The sequence below is a fragment of the Ascidiella aspersa genome, chromosome 4 (genome assembly GCF_963924565.1).
Source record: "Ascidiella aspersa chromosome 4, kaAscAspe10.2, whole genome shotgun sequence".
In the NCBI taxonomy this organism is placed as follows: Eukaryota; Metazoa; Chordata; class Ascidiacea; order Phlebobranchia; family Ascidiidae; genus Ascidiella; species Ascidiella aspersa.
In genome coordinates this window covers 14,908,710-14,931,398 of record NC_139450.1, presented here as the reverse complement: position 1 = coordinate 14,931,398, position 22,689 = coordinate 14,908,710, and the positions used below count along the sequence as shown (strand labels likewise).

The 22,689-nt window shown below is 36.8% G+C and overlaps 3 protein-coding genes across 3 annotated transcripts in view; all 3 read left to right on the top strand.

The window, feature by feature from the left end:
- LOC146148123 (GREB1-like protein) overlaps positions 1-7,094 on the top strand; it is a 29,191-nt gene extending 22,097 nt beyond the window's left edge. The window contains exons 36-42 of the mRNA XM_083386565.1: positions 816-984; positions 1,637-1,802; positions 2,901-2,998; positions 3,292-3,417; positions 3,844-4,018; positions 4,836-4,977; positions 5,270-7,094. Coding sequence (XP_083242691.1) covers positions 816-984; positions 1,637-1,802; positions 2,901-2,998; positions 3,292-3,417; positions 3,844-4,018; positions 4,836-4,977; positions 5,270-5,460 — 1,067 coding nt within the window. The 3' untranslated portion in view covers positions 5,461-7,094. The remainder of the gene's footprint in view (positions 1-815; positions 985-1,636; positions 1,803-2,900; positions 2,999-3,291; positions 3,418-3,843; positions 4,019-4,835; positions 4,978-5,269) is intronic.
- A 1,184-nt stretch (positions 7,095-8,278) lies between these two features.
- On the top strand, positions 8,279-15,482 carry LOC146148122 (transcription elongation factor A protein 1-like). The gene is made up of 7 exons (XM_083386973.1): positions 8,279-8,458; positions 10,290-10,467; positions 12,476-12,567; positions 12,626-12,737; positions 13,321-13,529; positions 13,910-14,056; positions 14,732-15,482. The coding sequence occupies exons 1-7, from the start codon at positions 8,390-8,392 to the stop codon at positions 14,810-14,812; spliced, it is 888 nt and encodes a 295-aa protein (XP_083243099.1). The 5' UTR covers positions 8,279-8,389; the 3' UTR covers positions 14,813-15,482.
- A 4,635-nt stretch (positions 15,483-20,117) lies between these two features.
- Positions 20,118-21,234, top strand: LOC146148121 (uncharacterized). The gene is made up of 3 exons (XM_083388640.1): positions 20,118-20,242; positions 20,321-20,413; positions 20,954-21,234. Exons 1-3 carry the CDS (start codon positions 20,149-20,151, stop codon positions 21,139-21,141), a joined length of 375 nt encoding a protein of 124 aa, XP_083244766.1. The 5' UTR covers positions 20,118-20,148; the 3' UTR covers positions 21,142-21,234.
- The last annotated feature ends 1,455 nt before the right edge of the window (positions 21,235-22,689 follow it).

Below are 22,689 nucleotides of genomic sequence, written 5' to 3'. Positions count from 1 at the left end.
GCCAAACACTCTACGTTCGTTGAATGCCTTTAAATGAAAGTTCAACCTGGTAGAAATGTCGGTCTTTACACGTTACGACAATTTTACTTAAATGTTGTACGACACTGGAAAGGGTCACAATATAAAAACCCGGGCAACTGCTTCGTTTGTATACGCATCAGCGAAGCAGTAATCAACTATCAAAACCCTGCTGCCTTTGGCTACACATTTCATAAAGTTGCACCATTTTCAACCAAGTCGAACCCGTTGTTAGTGTATAAGCCACCGTTTATTTGTGTACACATCTCGAAACGCTTCGTCATGCCGCCAACCTGATTGGACTAAAACCGGAAAAAACAGTTCCCGTTTAACAGAGGCTCGGCACATAGTTTTAGCGTTGGCGTGGAAATTTCGTGCTCGGCGGCACATTTCTGTTCTCAATAAACTCTTCGAAGCTCTGGAACCTTCCGAGGATCGCATTGTTTTTAAGCGAGTTTTGATCACAGGATATTTATTCAGGTTTTAATTCTGCACAAATGCGTTACCGCATTTAAGCCGCGACTCGACACTTAGACCAAACTACCCTTGTGTTAAGCTTCGTTACTGAGCCCTAATTACTGTAAACTTCTAGGTTTTTTTAAACAATTCGTAAGCCAATAAACTTCGGATTTACACAACCTGTGTCATATTGGTATTCACAGCGGACTTTAATCCCATATATACGGTTTAATTTAATTCATTTTTCTGTTTCTCACTTTCATGACCGCCCTAAACGACCAATCGGAAATACTCTTACGAACAAACGATTAGCTGTTTATTTTTTTTCTGTCGCATAGGTGCAATTAAATCGGCGGCGCAAGCGCTCTTTCAGCAGTTCCACCACATCGAGACAGATGTGGCGTTCGGTGGCGACACCGTGTGGCCGTACGTGCTGCTGTTGGATGACAACTGTGTGGCGTGGTGGAGCTGGCAGCAGTCTGAAGAAGCAGTCGAAAATGAAATCAGGTAAGTTTTAGTTTCAGGGTCGTTGAAAGAAATACCTTTCGTTAAGTCACTCATTTAAGTTTAATTACAGTGAAAAACGGTGATCCTAACCGTTAAGTCTTTACCTGTATGGATAAATTTTATAACAGAATTGTTTAGTGAAGTGAATTCATAGTTTAGTTTGAATTAACACGAGCAAACTATGTTGAAAATTAGTAAAAATATTAACAATATTACCATTCAGTTACAAGTAATAAACCAGGTAAACCCTTAGTGTGACACGCTAATAACACCAACTAAAGTAGGGACATGTAAAATAGTAAGGCACCATATGCTCAGTGACTTTAGGCCATCAATTACTCACATTTTAGGCAAACTACTCCCAAAACACTTACAATGAAATGTGCCAGGTTAACAACAGGCTACCAACTCCCTATTTTGTTAATCGTGTATCTGTTGTAGCAGTAAAAACATACTATTTTGTTTAAAAATGTATTTTTATTTATTCAATGATAATAAATTTTACTTTCAGTCCATAATCTTTTGGAAAGTTTGATTTATTTTTGTAAGGCAATTTCAGTTTCACGTATTAACTCTTGTGTCACATTAGATAAGTCCGTAATCTTGTTTTGTACTTTACGATTTGTTTTTTACGTGTGAAATATCTTAACAGTGACTACAGTGGCATCTGGAGCAACATTTGTCTGTCCGAGGCACTTACCAACATCGAATCTCGGATAGGCGATTTAAACCAGTTTGCAGCAATTGGCTTGCGACCTTGGTCGAACAAAATGAAGGACCCTCGTGCCCAGCCTGGTGTCGAAAACGTGGACAGTTCGGTAAGTCGTAATGCGGAACCATACTAAAGCCCGCTAAAAATTTTAACCTTTGTATGATAAAATTCAGTTGTATATTTTTGTTTTAAACAGCAACAGGTATACCTACTTTCATATAATTTCAAGAAAGTTTAATTTAACCACGATAAATATGGTGCATGACCAGTTCCAGTTTTCGGTGCTCCCAATGATTTGTTTTGTTTAAAGCAGGCTGCTGATGGAACAACTACATGGAAATAAATAGATAAATGCTTTCGTTCCGTCAGCAGCCTGCTTAAACCAAAAAAATTAATGTTGATGCTTCTCCCTGGGGATATTATATTAATGCTCTACATTTATGTAACCACTTTGTTAGAAATCAGTGGAAAAGTAAAAATAAAAGTTCACCGAAAATCGTTCAATATGTTTAAAAAACAAATTGCCACAACCTTTTTTTATATTATCCAGATTTCTAGGGACCCTTTTCGAATGCAAATTTTAATTTTTTTTCACTGATTTTCCGATATCATTAAATTGGTTATTGTCTTGAGTGAATCCGCAACGATCATCTAATATATACCCCACCCTCTTTACGTCAATGCCTGCTTGTTTGGCGCTTTTGTTAAATCGAAAGCTTTTTTGCCAATTTTTTTCATATTATCGCGTAAAGGGTATGCCAACTTTGACCAATAAACTTGTATAACACGTCTGCTTGGTACCCGAAAAACGTCGCTAATTGACATTTAATCTTAGTGATAAATGCGAAATTACACCAACTCGGTCGCTCATTCATGAAGTTCACCTTTAATAGACCGCATTCTTTCAAAAAGTACGTTTGGTAATCAATAGATATTTTGACACCGAATAACGTTAAAATGCATCACCGCTTTTATGCCAACAACGCATAATCGAAAAATAAAAAGCAAAATGTATGGGTTGTATCGATTTTGTTTCGTGGTAGTTATTAGCATTAGCGCAAGCGCGTTTTCTGAAGCAAAGTGCGAAAAATGACAATCAAATTGTTTTCTAAAATATCATTATTTACCCAAATACGCGAACAGACTTTTTATGTGCTTCTATACGCATAAACGGACTTTTTTAATCGGCCTTTTTTTTCTTCAGGGCTCTTCGGAGGGACATTACGTGTCGGAGAGGATCGTCACCTCGTGCGTGTTGCTCGACCTCAGCCAGACCAGTCGCGTCACCTATCAGCAAACCAGGTAATAGCAATATTTTTCGCGTAACTTTTTCACTTTACTCATTTATTTCTTGTATTCCATTAAGAGCGGTTTATCAAACTTGCCCATCGTTGATTTAAGTTATAAACAGCGAGCTGTCATAGCTATCCAAAATAAAAATCGCACTTGATTCAGTTGTTCTTGTTTTGCGTCGCTGCTCTGCTAGCTCGTTATGGTTCAGGTGAACCAGCAAGAGGAAAAAATAATAAACCATCCCTTTTAACTGAACATCTATTAAGTCAACGCATTTTAGCGACGTTTCGTGATTTTTACAGATTCTACAACGAAGACATCGACTGGTCGTTGCGCGCCGCGTCGTCAGACTTGCGAGTTGGTCGGATCGAAAACCTTGCGCTCGCCACGATCCCATGCAATCCGACTATGGACGTGCCGGACGACAAGTAAGTATCGCCTTCCTTCACCGTCTGTTTATACTTCTCGCAGAAATGTCGGACATGGTAATCGCGAACATTGCGTTGTACCGGTTAAATTATTCAAAATTCCAAAAACAGTGTGGTGTAATTATGTTTCCTTAAAAAGTTAGTTACGAATTAAATTAACTGTTTTATAATGCCCTTTTGTCGTATCTGCTTTTCTTTACAAATTTACATTTTTTAATTCAAAAAAATATGAAACTTGGTTCGGCTTCATAAGGTTTCTAAGGTAAAAAAGTAGTACTATATTTCCAATTGTTAAACATTTGTTGCCAAATAAATGCTACACAGATATGGTCTGTGAATAAACCGTTGAATTTTGATCAGCCTTGTTTGTTTCACGCCGCAACAGCCGCCAAAAACGCTTGGGTTAACCTTTGTACGTTTGACCAGATCGAAAAAGCTCGTGACTTCGGCCGACGCAGAATTCGAACCCCTCCCGCACCACCCCCAACAGCTGCTCGAAGCCTACTTTGCACGGAGCGCCTCGTCGGTCTTCACCCGCTGCAAGAACGATCCCTTCCACCCCGTTCTTTGCCTCGACTGTTACGTATCCCTGGGACCTGAGGTGCGTGTTCCGGCCACTCATTTTTACGCCTTTATAGGCTTGGGTTTAGTTTGAGCGTGGTAAATGCTCAAGTCAAGAGTGTAAGCGTTATATTTTATTGTCTTTTGATTTCGTTGAGGTGTTTTATGATCTGTTTTAAAATTGGTAAGAGAGACCGGATAAGAGCTCTCTTGCTCTATCACATATAGATAAATAGCTTTGCACTATACATGATTATTTTTTTAAATCTTCCATCTTATGGACCACACTTTAGAAAACCCCACATTTTAGAAAAGAGTGAAATAACCTCGATGTATAGTGCAAAGCCATTTATCTATATGTGATAGAGCAAGAGAGCTCTTATCAAAATCAAAATAAAGAGTGAAATAATCCGAAAATATCCCTCGATGTTTTACTCGATGTGCTTATCATAATCGGACGAGTTTATCACTTACCGGTTTATTTTTATGACAAGGACTTAACTTGTCCAATTCTAACTTGACTGGGACTTGACTGTTAAGTCACTTCTAAATGAATTGTTTACGACATGCAACACATATTACATTACTCAGGTATTGAATTTTCGACACAAATCACGTACGCGATAATCCGGCAGTGGGCATCTTAAGGGCTTCACTCGTTGATTCTATACTTTATCGTTGATCCTACAATCATTGATCTTTATGGATAAATAGCTTTGCATTTTGTATCATACATAATTATTTTTTTTTAAATCTACCATCTTATCCAGGAACACATTTTAGAAAACCCCACATTTTAAAAAAGAGTGAAATTAAGTAATGTCAAAGCAGTAGTCTAACCTAACGCCTGCATTTAGATTTTCGTCGAATTCACGAGTAGCCATGGCAACGCTCCTTTGTGGTCGATTGATTACAGCAAGGAGTACGGGGGTTTGTTGCTCTTCTGTCCACGAGCTGACGTCATGCCGGACTTTCTGCACGAGTTTTCCTTCGTCGAAGGTGGCCTATTCTTTTTAACATGTGAAATCTATATTGTCAATTATTATTAGCAATCCATATAGTAGTTGACCACAGCCTTTCAAGCAGTGGCTCTTTTTTTTTTTAGATTTAATCGTAGGTTAGTTAGAAACCACAGCCGTATGTAAAGCCTTTTCGTTTTTTTAAGGCACTCGTCGCCTTTCTTATAAGCAACAAATTTTAACAACATTTTAACAAAGCGCAAAACGGCACGCACGCCGTCGTTTGTTAGTGGAGCCACTATGCAGTACATTTGTGTATTTGTTTTCACCAGGTGCCACAGTTTGCGTGATCAGCAACGATCGCAGTTCGCTGCGCCACTCAGTGGTCAAACTCAACCTGGAGCAGGACTGGCACTTTCGGCTCACCGACGAGTTCCAGACGGCCAACGGCGAGTCGCTGAGCGGCGTCAAGACGCGACCGCTTTATTTTCTGACAGGCGTCCGAAAGTCGAACCAAAAGTGAAGAAAAAGGGGCTTCCAAATTTGAGCGACGACGGTTCGCGACGATTGGCTTTGCTATGAGATACGCCTGACGTGTGCGTTTCTTTACAATGCACGGGAAGAGACCCCTATTTACCGCGCCCAATGTGTTTAGTTTGCGCTTGCAGCTCTCGGGTGCTCTTTGTCACGGGGTTTGGTTTCTGTTGATCGAGGGAAAGTGAACTGTTTTCTGAACCTTGCTTAATTTTGACTCTCCAAGTCTGTTGTTGGTTCGTTATTTTGCTACATTGGCAAGAGGCTACAATTTATCCAATGCCACATCAATTGAAGTGGTGAAATGATGATGCAACTAATATTGTACCCACCCTAGGCGTGTAATCTAAAACCATATAAGCCATATACTCGCGACCACAGCTATCGCCAGACGCCATTCTGTGTGGATCATTTTTATTGTAACTATTTCGTTCTGCGTCCTGACAAAACGCGAGCGTCTATGATTTCCCAGTCACCGTCGTACTATTATAATTAAAAGCCTCAATATTTTACTTGTTTTCTCGCTTTGAACACAGCACCTCAAGCATAAACGTAACTAACAGCTTAGTTAAGAGCTATATCTAACACCTCGCTAAAGACTCGTGTCATAACAAAGCACATTTGTCTTTCACGAACCCTTGTAAAGTCGATAAAAAAGCGTTTTTTTTTCGTGGAACATTGTGAGACGACTCGTGTCTTCAGGAAATATCCCGTTCGTTGAGCACCTTGTCTCAATTCGCTTCATCCCATTGTTGTTGTTTATAACTAATCGCCCGTAAGCTTATCTTCAAAATACCTCGTATTTTTGCAGATGCGTTATTTGAAACGTATTCCACCACATTCTTCATCCATGCTTTTAGAAAATTTTACAATTAAGACGATGGCCAAATTTAGTTTCTATCACTGTAAGTTTTAACCCTACACGGATGACGATGCAAAGCTCCCTGAAATGTCTTCAAACCTCTTGTTTGATCGTTTAACTAGATTGCTCACTATGTTCCACCATTTGTTGATGCCAAAGCGTTTACGCACATTCGATAAAGCAGCACACCTTTTTAGACGCATCGTATTTGATCACGCTTTTTACTACAACAGGTCGATACAAATCACGTGTGTATGTGTGTAGTGCGTGTGTTTTTGTATGTACTTACAACCGAAGCCTCATAGCTTATTTATATTTGTCAACCCTTGGGAAGTGTTTTGCTATTTTTCTCGCCATGCCCCATTGTGTAAATTGCGTGTTTTTTGTGCGCGTTCGCCATGCTAATGGATTTCGTTTGTGTCATGTATAGCATATTCCACCCAGTGTGCCTTGCACAAAACGCGTAATACATTTACGTTTAGTTGAACCTTTCTGAAACGATACAGACTGTTTTTTGTTTTGTTTTTGTACATAAACAACTTTTGAATAGCAAACTTACGTTTGCAGGTGGTTTCATGTCTCATATTTTTCTTCGGACTTTCACAAAATTTTGGCCGCTTTTTATGCCGCAAAAAATTCCAATATCTCGATTTCTTTCCTTCTATCTACCTCGTTCCCGCTCTTCGTACTCAGGATGTACCTTTATGCCATGACAATATCTGAGCCTGGTGTTTGTTTCGTGACGGAAACCTTGCGTAATTTTGCGATTTATAACATGCGAAGAATTACTGAAAATGTGTGTGCTGAATCTTGCTTCCAAGTGCAGTCATGTAAGCTTAGTTCAAGTGCAGTCATGTAAGCTTAGCTCAAGTGCAGTCATGTAAGCTTAGCTTTAATACGTTATACGAGCGTACTGCATAGCTTTAAGGGCCTTTTTATTACATTGTCAAACACGTAAATAAATAATTAATTAACATGTCTCTTATATAATTATTTGGTCCACCTCTTGACTTTACCAGGCGACACAAGCACAAACAAACACGCGTCGCTCTCTACAGTTTCAAACGTGTCGCCAACACACTTGTTTCTCGGCTGGATTCGTCTTAACGTCTTAAATATAAAGTTAAACTTCAGAAAAAACGCTGATTTTCACCATTGGGTCATAAATGACCCGCCTAGATAGCCTAATGGGACAGAATATTCTATCAGGCCTCTGTCCTTTTTTTCAATTTGATTTCTCGTTGTGTTAAAACGAGGGCTGCAAAGTCGACTTGAGACTCGCGCCTCGGCGGAGGCGGTTTATTCTGCTAGAGCCGGATTTTGGACTTCGTGTAAGACTATACCTGAGTAAACCTTTCTTTGTCCAGCTTAAATTCCGGCTTAGTGCGTGTACATTGACTTCTTGTAGTGTAAAGCTCTAAAGTTGAAGTCATAAATAAAGACCAACCTATTGCAAATTTAAAAGTTTTGCAATTAAAATTATAGAAATCAGTGGCGATGGTTCTATTTTATAGCAAACTTATGACGATTCGTTTTTGTTTATTTGTGCTTTGCTGAATGAGAGGAAGGTTGTTGTTTGGTAGAATTAAAATTTCGTAACGTAGTAAAAAATAATTATAAATAATAATCGTTTTTTAAATAGTAGTCGGACCAAAGAGATTTATACAGTATATTTTGTCGGCCCAAAAGCTGTAGATTTCCGTCTTCTTGTAGGTATTTTTATTATCCAATATCGTTGTGTCTCTTCATACTTGTTTGTATTTACAACAGTAAGTATCAGTATCTCATGCCAAAACCATATCATTCCAAGTTTTGTCACAAGAAGTGAAGTTTTAGTTTACAATTGTTTTATTCTTCTAATTGTTTAACAGGACACTTTTGGTACTCTTTTACTATGTCTCATCGGACAGCTTTGTAAATGCGTTGATGTTTTGGAGTAGATGCTTTTGGGCTTAAGCCTCCGCAACTAGCACTGCTTTGTATTTGGTGATGCTAATTTTTTTTAAATCAATTATTAAGAAGCTGGTATAAACTATATTGCATTAAAATTCAAGCAATGAGCAACGAGGAAGAAGTTTTACGTATCGCCAAAAAGTTGGACAAGTTGGTAGCAAAGAAAAATGCTGTGAGTTAATGTTCTGTATTGTTGACAGATGACCAAGTGGTTTACAGTAGACAGTAACTATGCTTGTTTCATGACTTTAAATAGCAAACTATTACTTACAGTGAATCCTACCACATTTTATTTACAGTAACAAAACGAGTTATCGACAATTATAATTACAAGAATTGAATAAATATAATAATAATACTTATTTTTTTCAAAAATTTAATGCTGCACATCATATGTCTCAACGTAAAGTGCCATGAAATGCAGACTGGTTGTCAAACATCTTTGCATGAAATGACTTACACAAAACCACCCCAGTAACATCATGAAGGGTGAAATGTTATCATGTTAAAATAAAAAAAATGTTCTTTTCTGCTCCATATATAACAGAATTTTGGTGTAGGATTTCAGCAAAATAAAAACTACTTTGGCCACCACAATTTATGAAATGCAGTTTGGTTGCAGGTTGGTAGGGCATTCCACACAGAGTGGCTTATTACATTCTGTGCTGATAATAATTTTTATTAATTGCATACTTAAATATTACTTCTGTTAACATATAACATCCCAAGTGTTTCTAAACATCGGTTGCAAAAATTTAGCACTGCAAACTGACATCTCAGCCAAAATTGCAATGAATTGCAGAATGGTCTTGTATGTCAATGCTAGGGATGCTCAAAGTAGAATATTGAATCCTTGGATTCGAATCCAGATGGGATTCGAATCCAATTCTGCCGTTTATTTCGGGTAATTGGAACCGATATAATTTAATGTTTTACCACCGATTGTTGCGCCTAATTGCACAAACGCGTGTGGTAAGTTGGCCTGTCGCCGCGGTGACCAATTTATAGTGCTTGCTTTAAATGTAACCTCGTAGTGCAGTGTCAGCGTTTTTTTGGGCCACCAATTACCGCGTCTCGCGATAACGTTCGTCTAATAATTAAGTGTCAATCAAGCATTATTGGGCTTATTAACGTGTAATGTCTGGTGTGGAGTTCGCAAATTCCCTAAATGCGTTAAGTTGCAAAAGTAACATAGCGTTGCAAAGCGTTGCAAAGCGTGCTGGGTGTCCACAAAATGCGCTATGGGGTTACTTAAGGTCAACTTTCGGCCAATATTCAGTAAGTTATGCAGTTATGCACAACGTGATTGTCAAGAATTCGTTATGTCAATAATAACTTTGTATTCTTTGCAGTACATCATTTGACTGCATAACAGATCATGTTAGTCAAAAGAAGCACTAAGACTCAACAATGCTTTCAAAAACAGGACCGAATTGCTTAAGACTTCTGTGTGCAGTGTTTAATTGTACTCACTATTGGCAAAAATATAAGTTTTGAACACAACCTGGACAGTTGAACATATTAAAGTTTACAGAACGGCTTCAGATGACAGAACTTTGTTAAGAATGCTAGACATATGGGAGATTTTTTTTATAATGTACACGTGTTAGCAAATTGTTTGGGCGATTTATTGCTGTGATTTTGGGCCCTGTAGGGTAGACTAAGATTAATCCCTTCCCCAAACAAAATCGAGGTTAAATAATTTAATAAAAATATACTAGGATTCGCTATTCTGGATTCGTTATTCTAGATTCGAAACCTATTATTCTAGAATACCTTGGGATTCTACTTTGAACATCCCTAGTCAATGCCAACTTATCTTACTATTATAAATAGCATTTAATTTTTACTTGTTTCATTTGCTATTAAAAATCCCAAACGTTTACGCTTTTTTGATAGTGCAAGTTAACTTGACATACTTTTTCTACTGGAACCTATAAATTTAAAACAAACATTATTTTTTATTGTTTGTGTTAATTTTCTTATTTTCATGTTTTCTACAGGACAATGCTTTGGACGTATTAAAAGCACTAAAAAGGCTACCAATGGGTTTAGACACACTGAAGAAAACACGTATTGGGATGTCTGTTAACAGCATTCGCAAACAGACTAAAAATGATGAAGTTGCATCAGCTGCAAAGCAACTTATTAAGGGATGGAAGAAACTTGTTGGCAATGATGGTTAGAAATTTTGCTTTTGAAAACTGTTTTGCCATGTTAACTATATATTATATATAAATATATATACATGTTTTTTAATTTCAAGAATTAAAATAATTCATAATTGTAATATGTTTATTTTTATTTATATATTATTGTGTGTGCAAAATTGCCTTAGAGTTGTCATAATTGGTTACTTTAATATTATATGTTGTTATTGTCTTAAACAGCGACTTATCAAAATGTCCCAAAGAATAGTAATTAGAATACCCCTTAACCATAGGCTTGCCATTTTTTAGAAACGTAAATCCTGGACGCATACTAAAAACTGCAAACAAACTTAATGTACACCTACTACAAAAACATTTAACGCAACTATTTAACTTAACGGGGTTGCGGTTGTTTTATATTTTGTCAGGGGATATTTTCCAGAGCCCTAGTTTTAAGGGTGGTTTGTTCGAGTAATTTTAATTGTAACTGAAAGTAATGTTCTGTTTTGTGAATAAAATAAGTCGGGTAAATACTTTTTACAATTGCCGCCCTCGTAAAAGCAGCAACAACATTAGCATAGGTTAAACAAATGTAAGATTCCATCAAGCTGGTCTCTTAAAAAAATTACATATGATTATACTCTGCATCATTTGCTTAAGTTGCATTATTGCCGACGATTTAAAAAGGTAATTTACCATGTTACTAAAAAGTAATGTAACGGAAAGCGTAATATCCTGGCTTGAGTGCTAAATAGTGTGTAAAGTGGTAAACATTTTAATTTTTTCATTATAAAACATTTTAATTTCTCTAATCGTTAATTGATGTACAGCATGACGGTCGTCCCTTGACTATTTTTATGCTTATTGTGCCTGAAACAGGTTAACTAAATGCTTCCACATAAATGGAGTCACATTATTTAGCCTGTGTGGAAGCAGCATTTAATCGGATGGCGTGTTATAAATTATCGCATTTATCTGCGTGACTGTGAAACATCTAATTGTTCGTCTTCGCAAACTTAAATTTTACAGTTTGTTGAAACAAAAAGTTGTAGCAACCATTGTTCACATTGCGTGATATTCTGCAAAGTGTACGGCTTAACCGCTTAACTAATCCTGTTACCATACGTAGGCCTAATAGTGGTAGGCTACCATACTGCGTCCAACGTAAGTAAAATCTTGTTTGAAACTTCTACGATTTAAACCGCCGCATTAAATGCGAAATTTTGCCAACTGTACCAAATTTTGCGCAATAACAGACAAGAAGTTTTTAAACATATAAGTCTTAAGTTGGAAACATTAAAACTTATTTCTCTTAGGCAATCAGTATGTTATGACTTCAATTTGATTTATAATGCTGAAAACCCTTTAACGATCCAGCATTACTAACAAACGTTAAATTTTAAATTATAACAGCAATTGTTTATAGACTTAGGTAATATTCAAACAAATAATACCGGCACCAAACTGCGTCATACGTAAAAATAAACCTTGAAAATAAAAATGCTTGGTGACCGGTTTGCCAAGGCGCTCGCTTACCTTTCTCAAAAAGATATATTCAAGCACTCACCGGATAATATCCATTTACATTTTTTTACTCGCCACACACAAAAAAGAAACTAGCCCTCCCAGCAACCTCTAACTAGAGTTTTTTAATTTTTTTTGTAAATCTCAAATTGAAAAATCCGGGACAAACTGGTTAACCGGCCGGGACACCGGGACAAGGCCTTGAAACCGGGACTGTCCCGGCTAAACCGGGACGTATGGCAAGCCTACTTAACCATCACCATATTAATTTGTTTATAGCATAAAAATAAAATGAATATCATATTTTAAAATATTGTTAACATAAGTTTAATGGTGAAAATAACGGCCACAATAGACATAAAAAGCCACATTAAACTTATGAACAGATCCGTATATAGTGTTCCATTGTTAACATATGATAATAAAACAATTTGTAATCACTGCTCATTTAAAACAATATTGTTTCAAGTAAGCATGTCTAAATTAGCTTATTTTTTTAATGTTTTATCATTTAGAACCAAATAGTGCAAAAAAGACTGAGGAAAAAAAAGAGGAAACGCCAACACCAGAAGTTTCAACAACTATACAAAAAGAAAAATCACCAAAAGTATTTTAAGCAAAATTATGTTAGTTTTTTTGGAAAATTTTATACCATTGTTTGTCAGGTCACCGAATCAAGATCATATGAAATGGATACTTCAAGTACTCTGAGCTTAACAAATGATCCAGTACGAAACAAGTGTAGAGAAATGTTATTAAGAGGCTTACTAGCTGACGGTAAGTTCAATTTCGTAAACAATTTGCTATAAGTATCGTTCTTTCACATGCATATTTTCATACAACAAAGAAGTGGTGTCTGTGGCATTGGGTAGAAAAACCCACAGTTAAACTCCGGCCTAAATACGATGGTTATTCAGCAACCCACTTATAGGTTTGTCATATAATTCATTTACTCTACTGCATGGTTTAACCTATCTACTATGCTATTCCACATTTACAAATTAAATTTGGTGGTCATATCAGTTTTAAAATTTTGTACTGCGCATGCGCACGTTGGACTTTGGACTCGGACTTTGGGGTTTTACGTAGTCTTACTCGAGTCCCAACTATGCCTTTCACAACTTGCAAATATAAAGTGGGCATCGTTTTTAAGAAGGGTGGTCACAAAAGCTGTAGTATTTTTGTAATTTTCTTCGTTTTGCTGGTTGGAGACAAACAATATTTAACTGGGACGTTATTTTAGCATTAGAACCGAAGTTGTCCTGTTTTGTTGCAGTAGTAGTGCAACACAGGCAGCACGTTTAACGTTTGAGCATACCCCTCGCAAAAAAATCCTTACAAGCAGCTGTGCGTGACACAGGTGACCAGTTCGGCGAGGCGCGGTGCACTTTCGTGGCGGCCGCCGTTGAAGACGCCATTTTCGCCGAGTTCAAAAACACGAGCATGAAGTACAAGAACCGAGTGCGCAGCCGCTTTAGCAACCTTAAGGACCCGAAGAACGTGTCGCTGCGACAGAACGTGCTCAGTGGGGTCGTGAAGGCAGAGAAACTCGCCAAAATGACCGCTGATGTGAGCCGTCTTAATTGTGTGATAAAAGTTTCACGGTTAAGCAATTTACACTGACGCTCAAAATCGTAGTTTTACTTCTTTTATCCTTTTAACCTATTCGTTTTAAAAGCGGTATCCTGGTTAGAAATAATGACACGAAAAGATGTTTGAATGATTAGAAAGTCCTCAAAAATATTTGAGTGTAATTTCACCAAAATTATTTTCTTTTACAATATTTCTTACAGTGATGCACTAAGTTATATGTCTCTATATCGTTTAGAATGGTGTACATCTAGTTTTTATTACATAAAGTTTCTAGGTTAGTCGTTATTTGCGTTGTCAACTGCCATACTATTTTTGCCGTTTATAAGCATCAACAAAATGGCAAAGGTTTTTGGCAGGAAATGGCGAGTAATGAAATGAAGAAAATGCGTGAGCAATACGAGCAGGAGAACATCAAGGATCACCAGATGGCCGTGAACGAGGGTACTGTCACCGACATGTTCACTTGCGGGAGGTGCAAGGGAAAGTCATGTACCTACAACCAGGTGAATTTTAGCGTTAACGTCACGTCGCTGTTAACAAGGGGCAACTCCAAATCCGACTAATAAAGTGGGCCAAAACATTAAACCTTGTACAAAATGCACGTTAGCGTTTGCGAAAAGTTATACTTTAAAAAATATAGATTTCACCTTCTTTAAAAACAGTTTCCGTATTGAAATCGCCGCAGGTGAACATACGTACACCTCAGACAAGACTTTACTGTATAGATTACCCCAATCCCCTCTATGTCACGTACATATTATTGCCCCATATACGCCTGAGTGTTTTAACGTTGTCGGTGTTAGTTAATCGATGACGTCCTAAAAAATTACGCTTTGTAAGTTACCCTCCTGCAACGTTGCAGTGGGCGCATTAAAGCGCGTATTATTTAACCGACAGCCATCCTATTGGCATATTGTCGTGGTTTAAAATCGACCAGCGTGTTGAACTACAAGGCACCAAATGTAATCCGGTCACCGGACATTTCGGTTTGCGTTATGTGTTTGTGCTTACTTTATAAACCACACTAACTTCCAACATCATAAAATCACTAGCGTGCTCACAAAACCTTTTTCATTAACTGTATTAGTTATTTGAGAAATTACAAGCAAACCTTGGATAACGCTTTAACCGAAGCTTTAGATCCGTATTTCTAAAGGTGTGTATGTTATTTTATCCAGCTGCAAACGCGAAGCTCCGACGAGCCGATGACCACCTTCGTGTTCTGCAACGACTGCGGCAACAGGTGGAAGTTCTGTTGATCCTCCCATCTCTTCCTTACGTCGGTCGCTTGACGACGCTTATTTCCGATCAACTCAATTTTGTTTCGGCCTCGCGATTTCCCTGTTTGCGTCGTTATTTTGTACTCAGTTGTTTGGTTATTGCGTTATTTTCGGAAAGCTTGTCACGCTAGCGCAGCGGGCCTACACATGTTGGCCGGGGGTTGCATGCTCCAGTTTTAGGCCGCGTCGCGCATTCTCTATTTAGGTCTACGGAAAGACTGAATAAGAAAATACCCCATAATGCAGCGTTAGTTAAACCTCAACAATATTTGGTGTCAAAAAAAATATCGTGCTGCCTTTTGTCCGTTAACATTTCAAATAAAAACTCAATTAATCTAAAAAAATTGTTAATTCCGAAAAAAAAAAATTGGTAATTAACTTATTTTAAACGCGTTGCCATTCTTCTCATGGAGATTTTAAAAATAATAAATACATTTTTATGACCTATAGTAGTAATAGCTGAATCCGGTTACTTTTGATGCTCAAGACTACGTACGCTCAAGAGTTTATTCCGAATTTGTAATATTTCAAAGTCTTGGAGGAATGTCTTTAGTTTACATTACGTGGTGTAGCCCTTGCACTGGAAGTTTTGCTGTGTTGCATTCTTACTGGTTGTATAGTTACGTCTAATAAACCATATTCCGACTCTCTCGCGGTCGCTTTTTTGAATTGTGAACTTTTTTGCATATTGACACATTAAAGACAGTTGAGTTTAATTCTAACAAGGCTTTTAAGTTTGAACTAAAAAGCAAAACGTTCGTAATTTATTCGATAATGCCTCCAGGATTGCTTAAAATAGCGATTGTTCGCACTATACGAAACCGTGCCGTAATTAATTTCAACTTTAATTTTGTTATAGAAACATGCTACTTTCAGGCATTTTTTTTCAGGCACATATGCTCTTATATTTTTATACAACCAAAATAACTCTAATTGTGTAAGAATACGACAACGCGCGAAGCGTTTAAAACGAACGTTTGTTGAGTTTTAATTAGCAAAATGTTTTAAGTATAAGGACGCGTGACATGTTGGGCACAAAAAGGTGCAAACAGAACTGATACTCTTGTGTTTATGTTTATCATAACAGATGAAATGCGCTGGCGAACCAAATTATGTAGATTAAGTTGACAAAACGTTTATTAGAGAATTTCAGTGTATTATAAACAAGTAATTTGAAAGACTAAAGTCCCAGTCAAGTCATTTGTAAAATAACTTATAATGACTTAAAAATGAAATAACAAGTCAGCAAATTGCCCAAGTCACAAGTATTAGAGGAATTCAACACAAAGTCAATTCACTAATATAAAAATAATACGATAAGCTATTAAAATTGGTAAACTCGTCCGATTGTGAGAAAATACCGTAACTGTTAAATTATAATACTCAATTTTAAACCAAGTCACATGACTAATTGTCTCAGTTAAGTGTCATTTGTCTAAAATATTAAGTCAACAAGTACTTTTAACGAAAGGCGTTAAGTCAAGTTGAGTTATTTAATAAAAAGTGACTTATGGGCACTTAGCCTAAGTCATTACAACACTGGAATTTTAAAAACTTACACTTGAAATTTGTTATTTTTTGTTAAAGCGCATGTCATGTTGCAAATTTGATAGAGATATTTTGGCAGTTATACGTATAGTTAAACTAGCCAAAGAGCATACGACATTAACTCGATTCTTAAGATTGCAAAAAAGTTAGTTGGGCATTGGGTACTTTATGATCCCTGTCTGGCTAATTCTATTACAACGTGAACAAAATACTATCGCATGTTGTAAAGTGTGAAATCATAAACTTTACAAAGGGACATTTGCGCACGAGTTCGCTCAATAAGAGCAGGTGTTTTAAGACTAATTGTTTTATGACGTAACGTGACTAGGTAACTTTGTAACGTCATTCCTTAAAATTTCCATATGTCTCTTCCATAAAATCCTGGATCTCCCCCGGGCAAAAAAAACAACTTAAGTATTTAAAATACTAAGCTTTGGGGATATGTCCTTCTTTTTTAGAGAGTTTAAAATGCATTTTGTAATAACATTGATGAAAAATGACAAGTAGGCTAATACAATCGGGATGTAAGGCATAATTTTGAATATATTAAAAAATCATATCCATATTCACACAGCGTAAGATATTTAACTCTCAAATAACTTTGTAAAACACTGCCTTAACCATAACCATAATTTTAATGTACGTAAACGTTAGTTTTAACAGTTGATCGGCTTAAATGCAATTATATTAATTGTAAACAATAATGTTTAGGGGTGATATTTGCATGAACTCAAGTAATGTAATGTTTTATATTACTCTATTTGCCTAGACCCCTATAAAGTTTCGAGAAAGAAACGTTTATAACACGTAAACTCTAGTCACTAGTGCATATTTGTTTGACACAGTGCAATGCGCAATTCGCTTAAGAGCAATTTCTTGCCAATAATCCCGAGTGTAACACGCAAATAACAAGGTATACTTCCATGAAAGGTAAATTTATCTGTCTTGCGAAAAAAAAAGTATATACGAAGATAATGAAATTTTGTGTAAATGTTTTTGTTTCTTTTGTATTTAAGTGGTCCTATGATTGATTTTATAAAACCTATAATTAACAAATTATGTTAGGCCTATCTTTTTCGCAAAATTTACCAAGTATGTGGATTAAAATATGATAGTGCAACATAGTGCCAAGTTCAAGTAGGCTACTCGCTTTTAACGAGTTGCGTTTGTTTATATTGATAACCCGGATTCTTCATTTGTTGTTCGAACATAAAGTCATTACCTAATAAGTCGAAGATTTATAAAGACAGCCTTATAGCATATTTCCTACAATTTTGCGCAAGGTCAGAATCGGCAAGCAACAAAATACTTACATACCAGGTTTGGTACAAGCTCTAGGCTACTGGTCTTTGTCGAGATGCTAAGTTGAACCTAAAGACTATTAGGCTACAGCATATTATTTTTTAATTGCGGCAGAATGTTATTATTTTTTTTACGTATAGGCCTACAAGAAGTATAATTTAGCCTCTAAATTTATTTTCTTCACTCCACAATCATGCTGCAGCGTTTATATTTTGTGTATTATGCAATAAAAACTTTAAATCTCTGCCAAGTCTTATAGGTATATGGTTTACGATGGTGACTATATGGCATCGGTAATTTAACAGTCGACACGTTTTCACCCTACCGATTTTTTGTTAGAATATCGTTGAAACAGTCAGGAATTTTATGTGTCACACCTGAGTACTCCGTCGGTTTGTCAAACTCATTGCCCCAGGGGTTTGTGGGTTATAATCCACGTGCCATACGCCATTAGCGTCACCGGCCCTGGACACCGGACGGCGAGAATAATATGTTTCTCAACGCATTAGAGAGTCAGCAATGACGCGGGGATCGATCGGTTGTGCAATCCACGGTTTGTACACTGTTATTAGGCCCGGTGATTAACAGCTCTGCATAGGGGCGGTTGGCACGCGCGAATATAGCCACTTTATTAGTTATTGGAGAACGCGGTACTTGTTGCCCCGGCGTTGTTGGATGATATGTCGAAAAATGTGCGAAAGCCGTCATAGGTGGAGCACCAGGGCCGAGCATAAATAAACGCTGCGAACCGACAGCTTGCATCAGTAGAGTTCCGTCCTCATTTCGGGCGGAAGAAGGAGGGAAGTTTAGGATAGCAAGGTAGTTTAACTGGTGCTAAATTCGCATGTTATGCTGAAAGATATATCTGATATTAAGAGCAAATAACCTGCCAGTAATATTAAATAGAATTGGTTCGTTTATGTCAATTTTAAAAGGTAGCTAACAAAATTTTAAACCATGTTGGTCCGATTTAGATCCAAAAAAAAAACATATGTCGGCAATAAGGAAATAGTAAACGTTAGTTTAGTAAGCTGATTAAAACAATTCTAATCGCCAAATTGAGCGGAAAATGCCACATTGGAACGAATAGTTTGATACAACAAAAATGGAAAAGTAAAAAATTCTATAGAATCCGCGGCAAGAGTCGCAAGAATAAAAAACGACTTTTAAAATTTTGTGCAGCTCAAATTTACTCTTATTGTTGTAAAAAATGGTATAGATATTTTCAGTATAAAACATTTCGCGTTTCGCGTTGTTTTGGTACACCTAAAAATGGTAATTCTGCCCTTAATATTAATATTAATGCAGGTTTCGTTTATAAAAACGTTGAGCTAAAATTTTTGAAAGAAAAGGGTGGATGAACGACAACATACCTTCTAACAAGAAATAGCCTACTAATTGGGCTGACTTACTGTAGTAGAAACTACAATGAGCGTAACATCAATGTGTTAAATTTAAGATATATATTTAACTTTTTTTTCACCCAATTTTTTTGGTGATTTATCAAAATGGCAAACAGTTTTTTGTTGGCATCATTATTAAACTTTTTACGCACATTTTGTGACGATTTTTTTACGTGGGCAATTCTGAAGAACATATAGACGAAAAAATACAACCGATTAATTTGATCGACGAATTAAATTGGTCACCGTTCAAGCGTTTGCTTCTTTCGCACTTATAACTAACAAAATGCTTTTTTTAATTTAAAAAATGTAAAACCAAATTAAAGAAATCGCAATATTACACTTTAAGAAACAAACCAATTAATTTAAATAAAATTTACTTATTTTATAGGTTAATTTTTTTTATTCTAAATTATAAAATATAAGTAAAATTTATAAAATTTGGTTCAAAATCAAAAGATTTGTAGAAACGTTGATAAACGGGCTCATTAGAACGAATTAATTTGTCCCGACACCAATTTGTGTAATGCACAATACGTGACAGGGCACCCAAACATTCCGCGAACCACCGCACCATTTCAGATAAGAAGCTGTCCGTTTACAATCTGCTTAATATTGTTTTTCATATTTAAATCGATAAATTTTGTATAGGTCTACGAGGTATGTATTTACTGAAATTGTAAACATGAGTTTTCTATCGGACCAATTACAAAGCCACGCTGGTCCATGCCTCAGGCGCATTTCCCTATCTTTTATCGCGTTAAAAATTTATGAACATGTTATTTCATCTCCACGGACAGCCGATGTCGTCGACACATTGGCAATTTAGCTCAGCGTCCGAAAATGACGTTCCTCACTTGGGAGTTTGCCCTTCGCAAGGCCTGCGTCCGCGTTTGCGATGCATAACAAATCATTTGTGGATTCAGCAGAATCAAAGTCAGTGTAAGAAAATGGGCACGATAATTCCGGCCTCGACAATTCTGGATCTAACTCTAAACGTTATTTTTCATCTTTATATAACTTAAGAACAAAGCAAATTGTGCATTTTACTGTTCAATTAAAATGGTCCAATTCAATATTATGTTTCTTTCTTTTGTCATGTTCGTCGCCCAAACCACAAGGACCTGCGAATCGTCGCCCGTGCGAATTACCCGAGGTATGTCAAAATGAAATTGAACTTGCCGCACCTGATACAATGGATAACGAGGTTATAAAATTGACTTCGTGATTTTAGACAACAACAACGAATTGGTCAAGATGTCGATCTGTGACAACATCCGCATAAATCAGGAAATGTGGGAAGCCCTCTGTGGACACCAAGGGACAGGTATGATTTGTTTCAAAAACGAGGACATCTTATTGAAACAGAATAAAAACAAGCCTTTCAAATAATTTATTTAAACTCATTATTGTTCGATTGTCTAATAACTGTACCATTGTCAAATAATTTGGTGATCAAATTGAAAACTGTAATAAAATTAATTAAAAAAAAATTGTGAAGAGATTTAGAGGGTGCTGGATGCGAAACATTGCAAAATTATACAATAAATCACTTTTGTATACAAAGAATTTGAGCTTAACTAAATTTGTAAAACTTTAACCAAAATAATTTTTTACGATATATTTTATACTGCCCTATCTATTGATGATTAATGGTATTCCGTGTTTTCACAACGTCAGTAAACATTTGTTTTTTAAATGCGTCATTCATCGATTTTTGGTAGAGTCATGAAAACGTGAACATCGTAGAACGGCACGTATACGATGCACCGCATTAAGACTTCTCTTCCCAAGGGTTTCCACCGCCTATTGCCGTCGTGGCTGGCGCCAAAGTGGCGTAAAATAAAGCTGATCCCTTCCGTTTCAGGAAAGCGCAGCGATGTGATTCAAGGCGGCGAAATGATACAGACGCGCCCTAAGCATGTATCGAACGACAGTCTGATGAAAGCTATGCTTAACAACATGAGCCCGGAAACCGTGAGGGAGTGGTTCCGGCTATTGCGAAAAGCCAAGTCTGCCCCAGAAACCGAGAGTTCACCGTTGTACATCATCTGAAGATTAGGCTGCTTTCTGAAGGGATGCGCGACGGTCTTTCGGCTTTTGCGCTTTTTAATTTTGTAGAAATCGTTTGTTCTTGATTTCGTGCAATTTGCCGTCTAGCAACGCCATGCTGCGATCACTCGTGCATGCCTCGATTATACAGTGCACAAAGTCAATAATATGTAGCTTGCTAAATTTGTGTCAGATCTGTTTGCTGCAGTTAATTCAAGGCCAATTTGGGAGTCAAATATAAGCGAATGCCTCCTATTCGATCATGCTTGACATAACGTCTAAAGTTTTCTATGACAGAGCATTCTTATATGAGACACAAAATATCTTTAGCAGATTAGGTTTTTGATCTCATATAAATCTCTACCAACAAACGGCTTTGGGCATTCCTTGCAACAGCGGTACAATATCCCACACTTGTTAGTTTGCTGTTGCAATCATAATAATATGCAATATGGATTGCAAGGGACAATTAACAGGCGAAGACCATAAGCTTTTGTTCTAGTAAACCGTGCTACTTATGTTAAATTTTGCATAAGAATTTCCAGGTGAGGCAGAATACTGAAGTCGGAATGGTTATTTAGTGACTTGGTGCTCAGGGTTGATTAGTCCACTACAAACCACACCTAAACATTTTATATTCTAACTGCAAAAATAATTTTTAGCTTAAATAAATAAATAGAGCGCTATTTTGTCAAAACCCAAGATTTTTTTTGGTTGGCTTATGTGTATTTTTATAGTGGAAATTTTTAGAGGTATAACAATACTACTTTAAACCAAGCGTAAAAATAAAAAACATAAATATAAAAATCTTGTATGTTTTAATCCATTTTAATAAAAGATAAACACCACCAAAAGGTTACATTTCTCGATTATGAAAAACGGAAAGCCAAATAGAAAAAACAAATTTTGCGTTAAAACAAACCACATTATTGGATTATATTAACTTTGGCTTAGGTATTTAAAGCAGTTAACTTAGGGCAGCATAGTTAACAAAGTATAACAAAGTTATCGCTAGAGGGTGCTCGTAACACACTTACAGGTTACAGCAGGTTAAACAAAAAAGTCAGCTGGTGAAACAGCCGTGTATCACAGACTGAAACACCGCAAGAAGCGCTCAGTAGCCAAGGATGTCAGAACGCCGAAAGCACAGATTGTTGGCCGCAGGCACAGTCGTAGTTCGGGCGAGTGTTTTTGCGAATAGCGCTTATTGTGTGTTACTCTGGAAGTGGAGGTGTTCTCCGGAAGGCAGGTAAAAAAACAGGCAATACTATTGTATGTTACGCTGGAAGTGGTAGTGTTTGCGCAAAGCAGACACAAAACACGTTATAACTGCATTTTTACATACTGTTTTTGAACAGACATGCAGCTACGTACATCAGATTAACTATATTACTTCCTTCACGTATAACATGTTCCCAGGCAGCTAAAACAGAGGCTGACCACAGTTAATACTGGTTCAAAGCATTTCATCTAATTGGTTGTGATTAGGGATAACGTGCGAATGTGTGCCTATGGTAATATTGAGCTTAGAACATTTCATCGCCTTTTAAT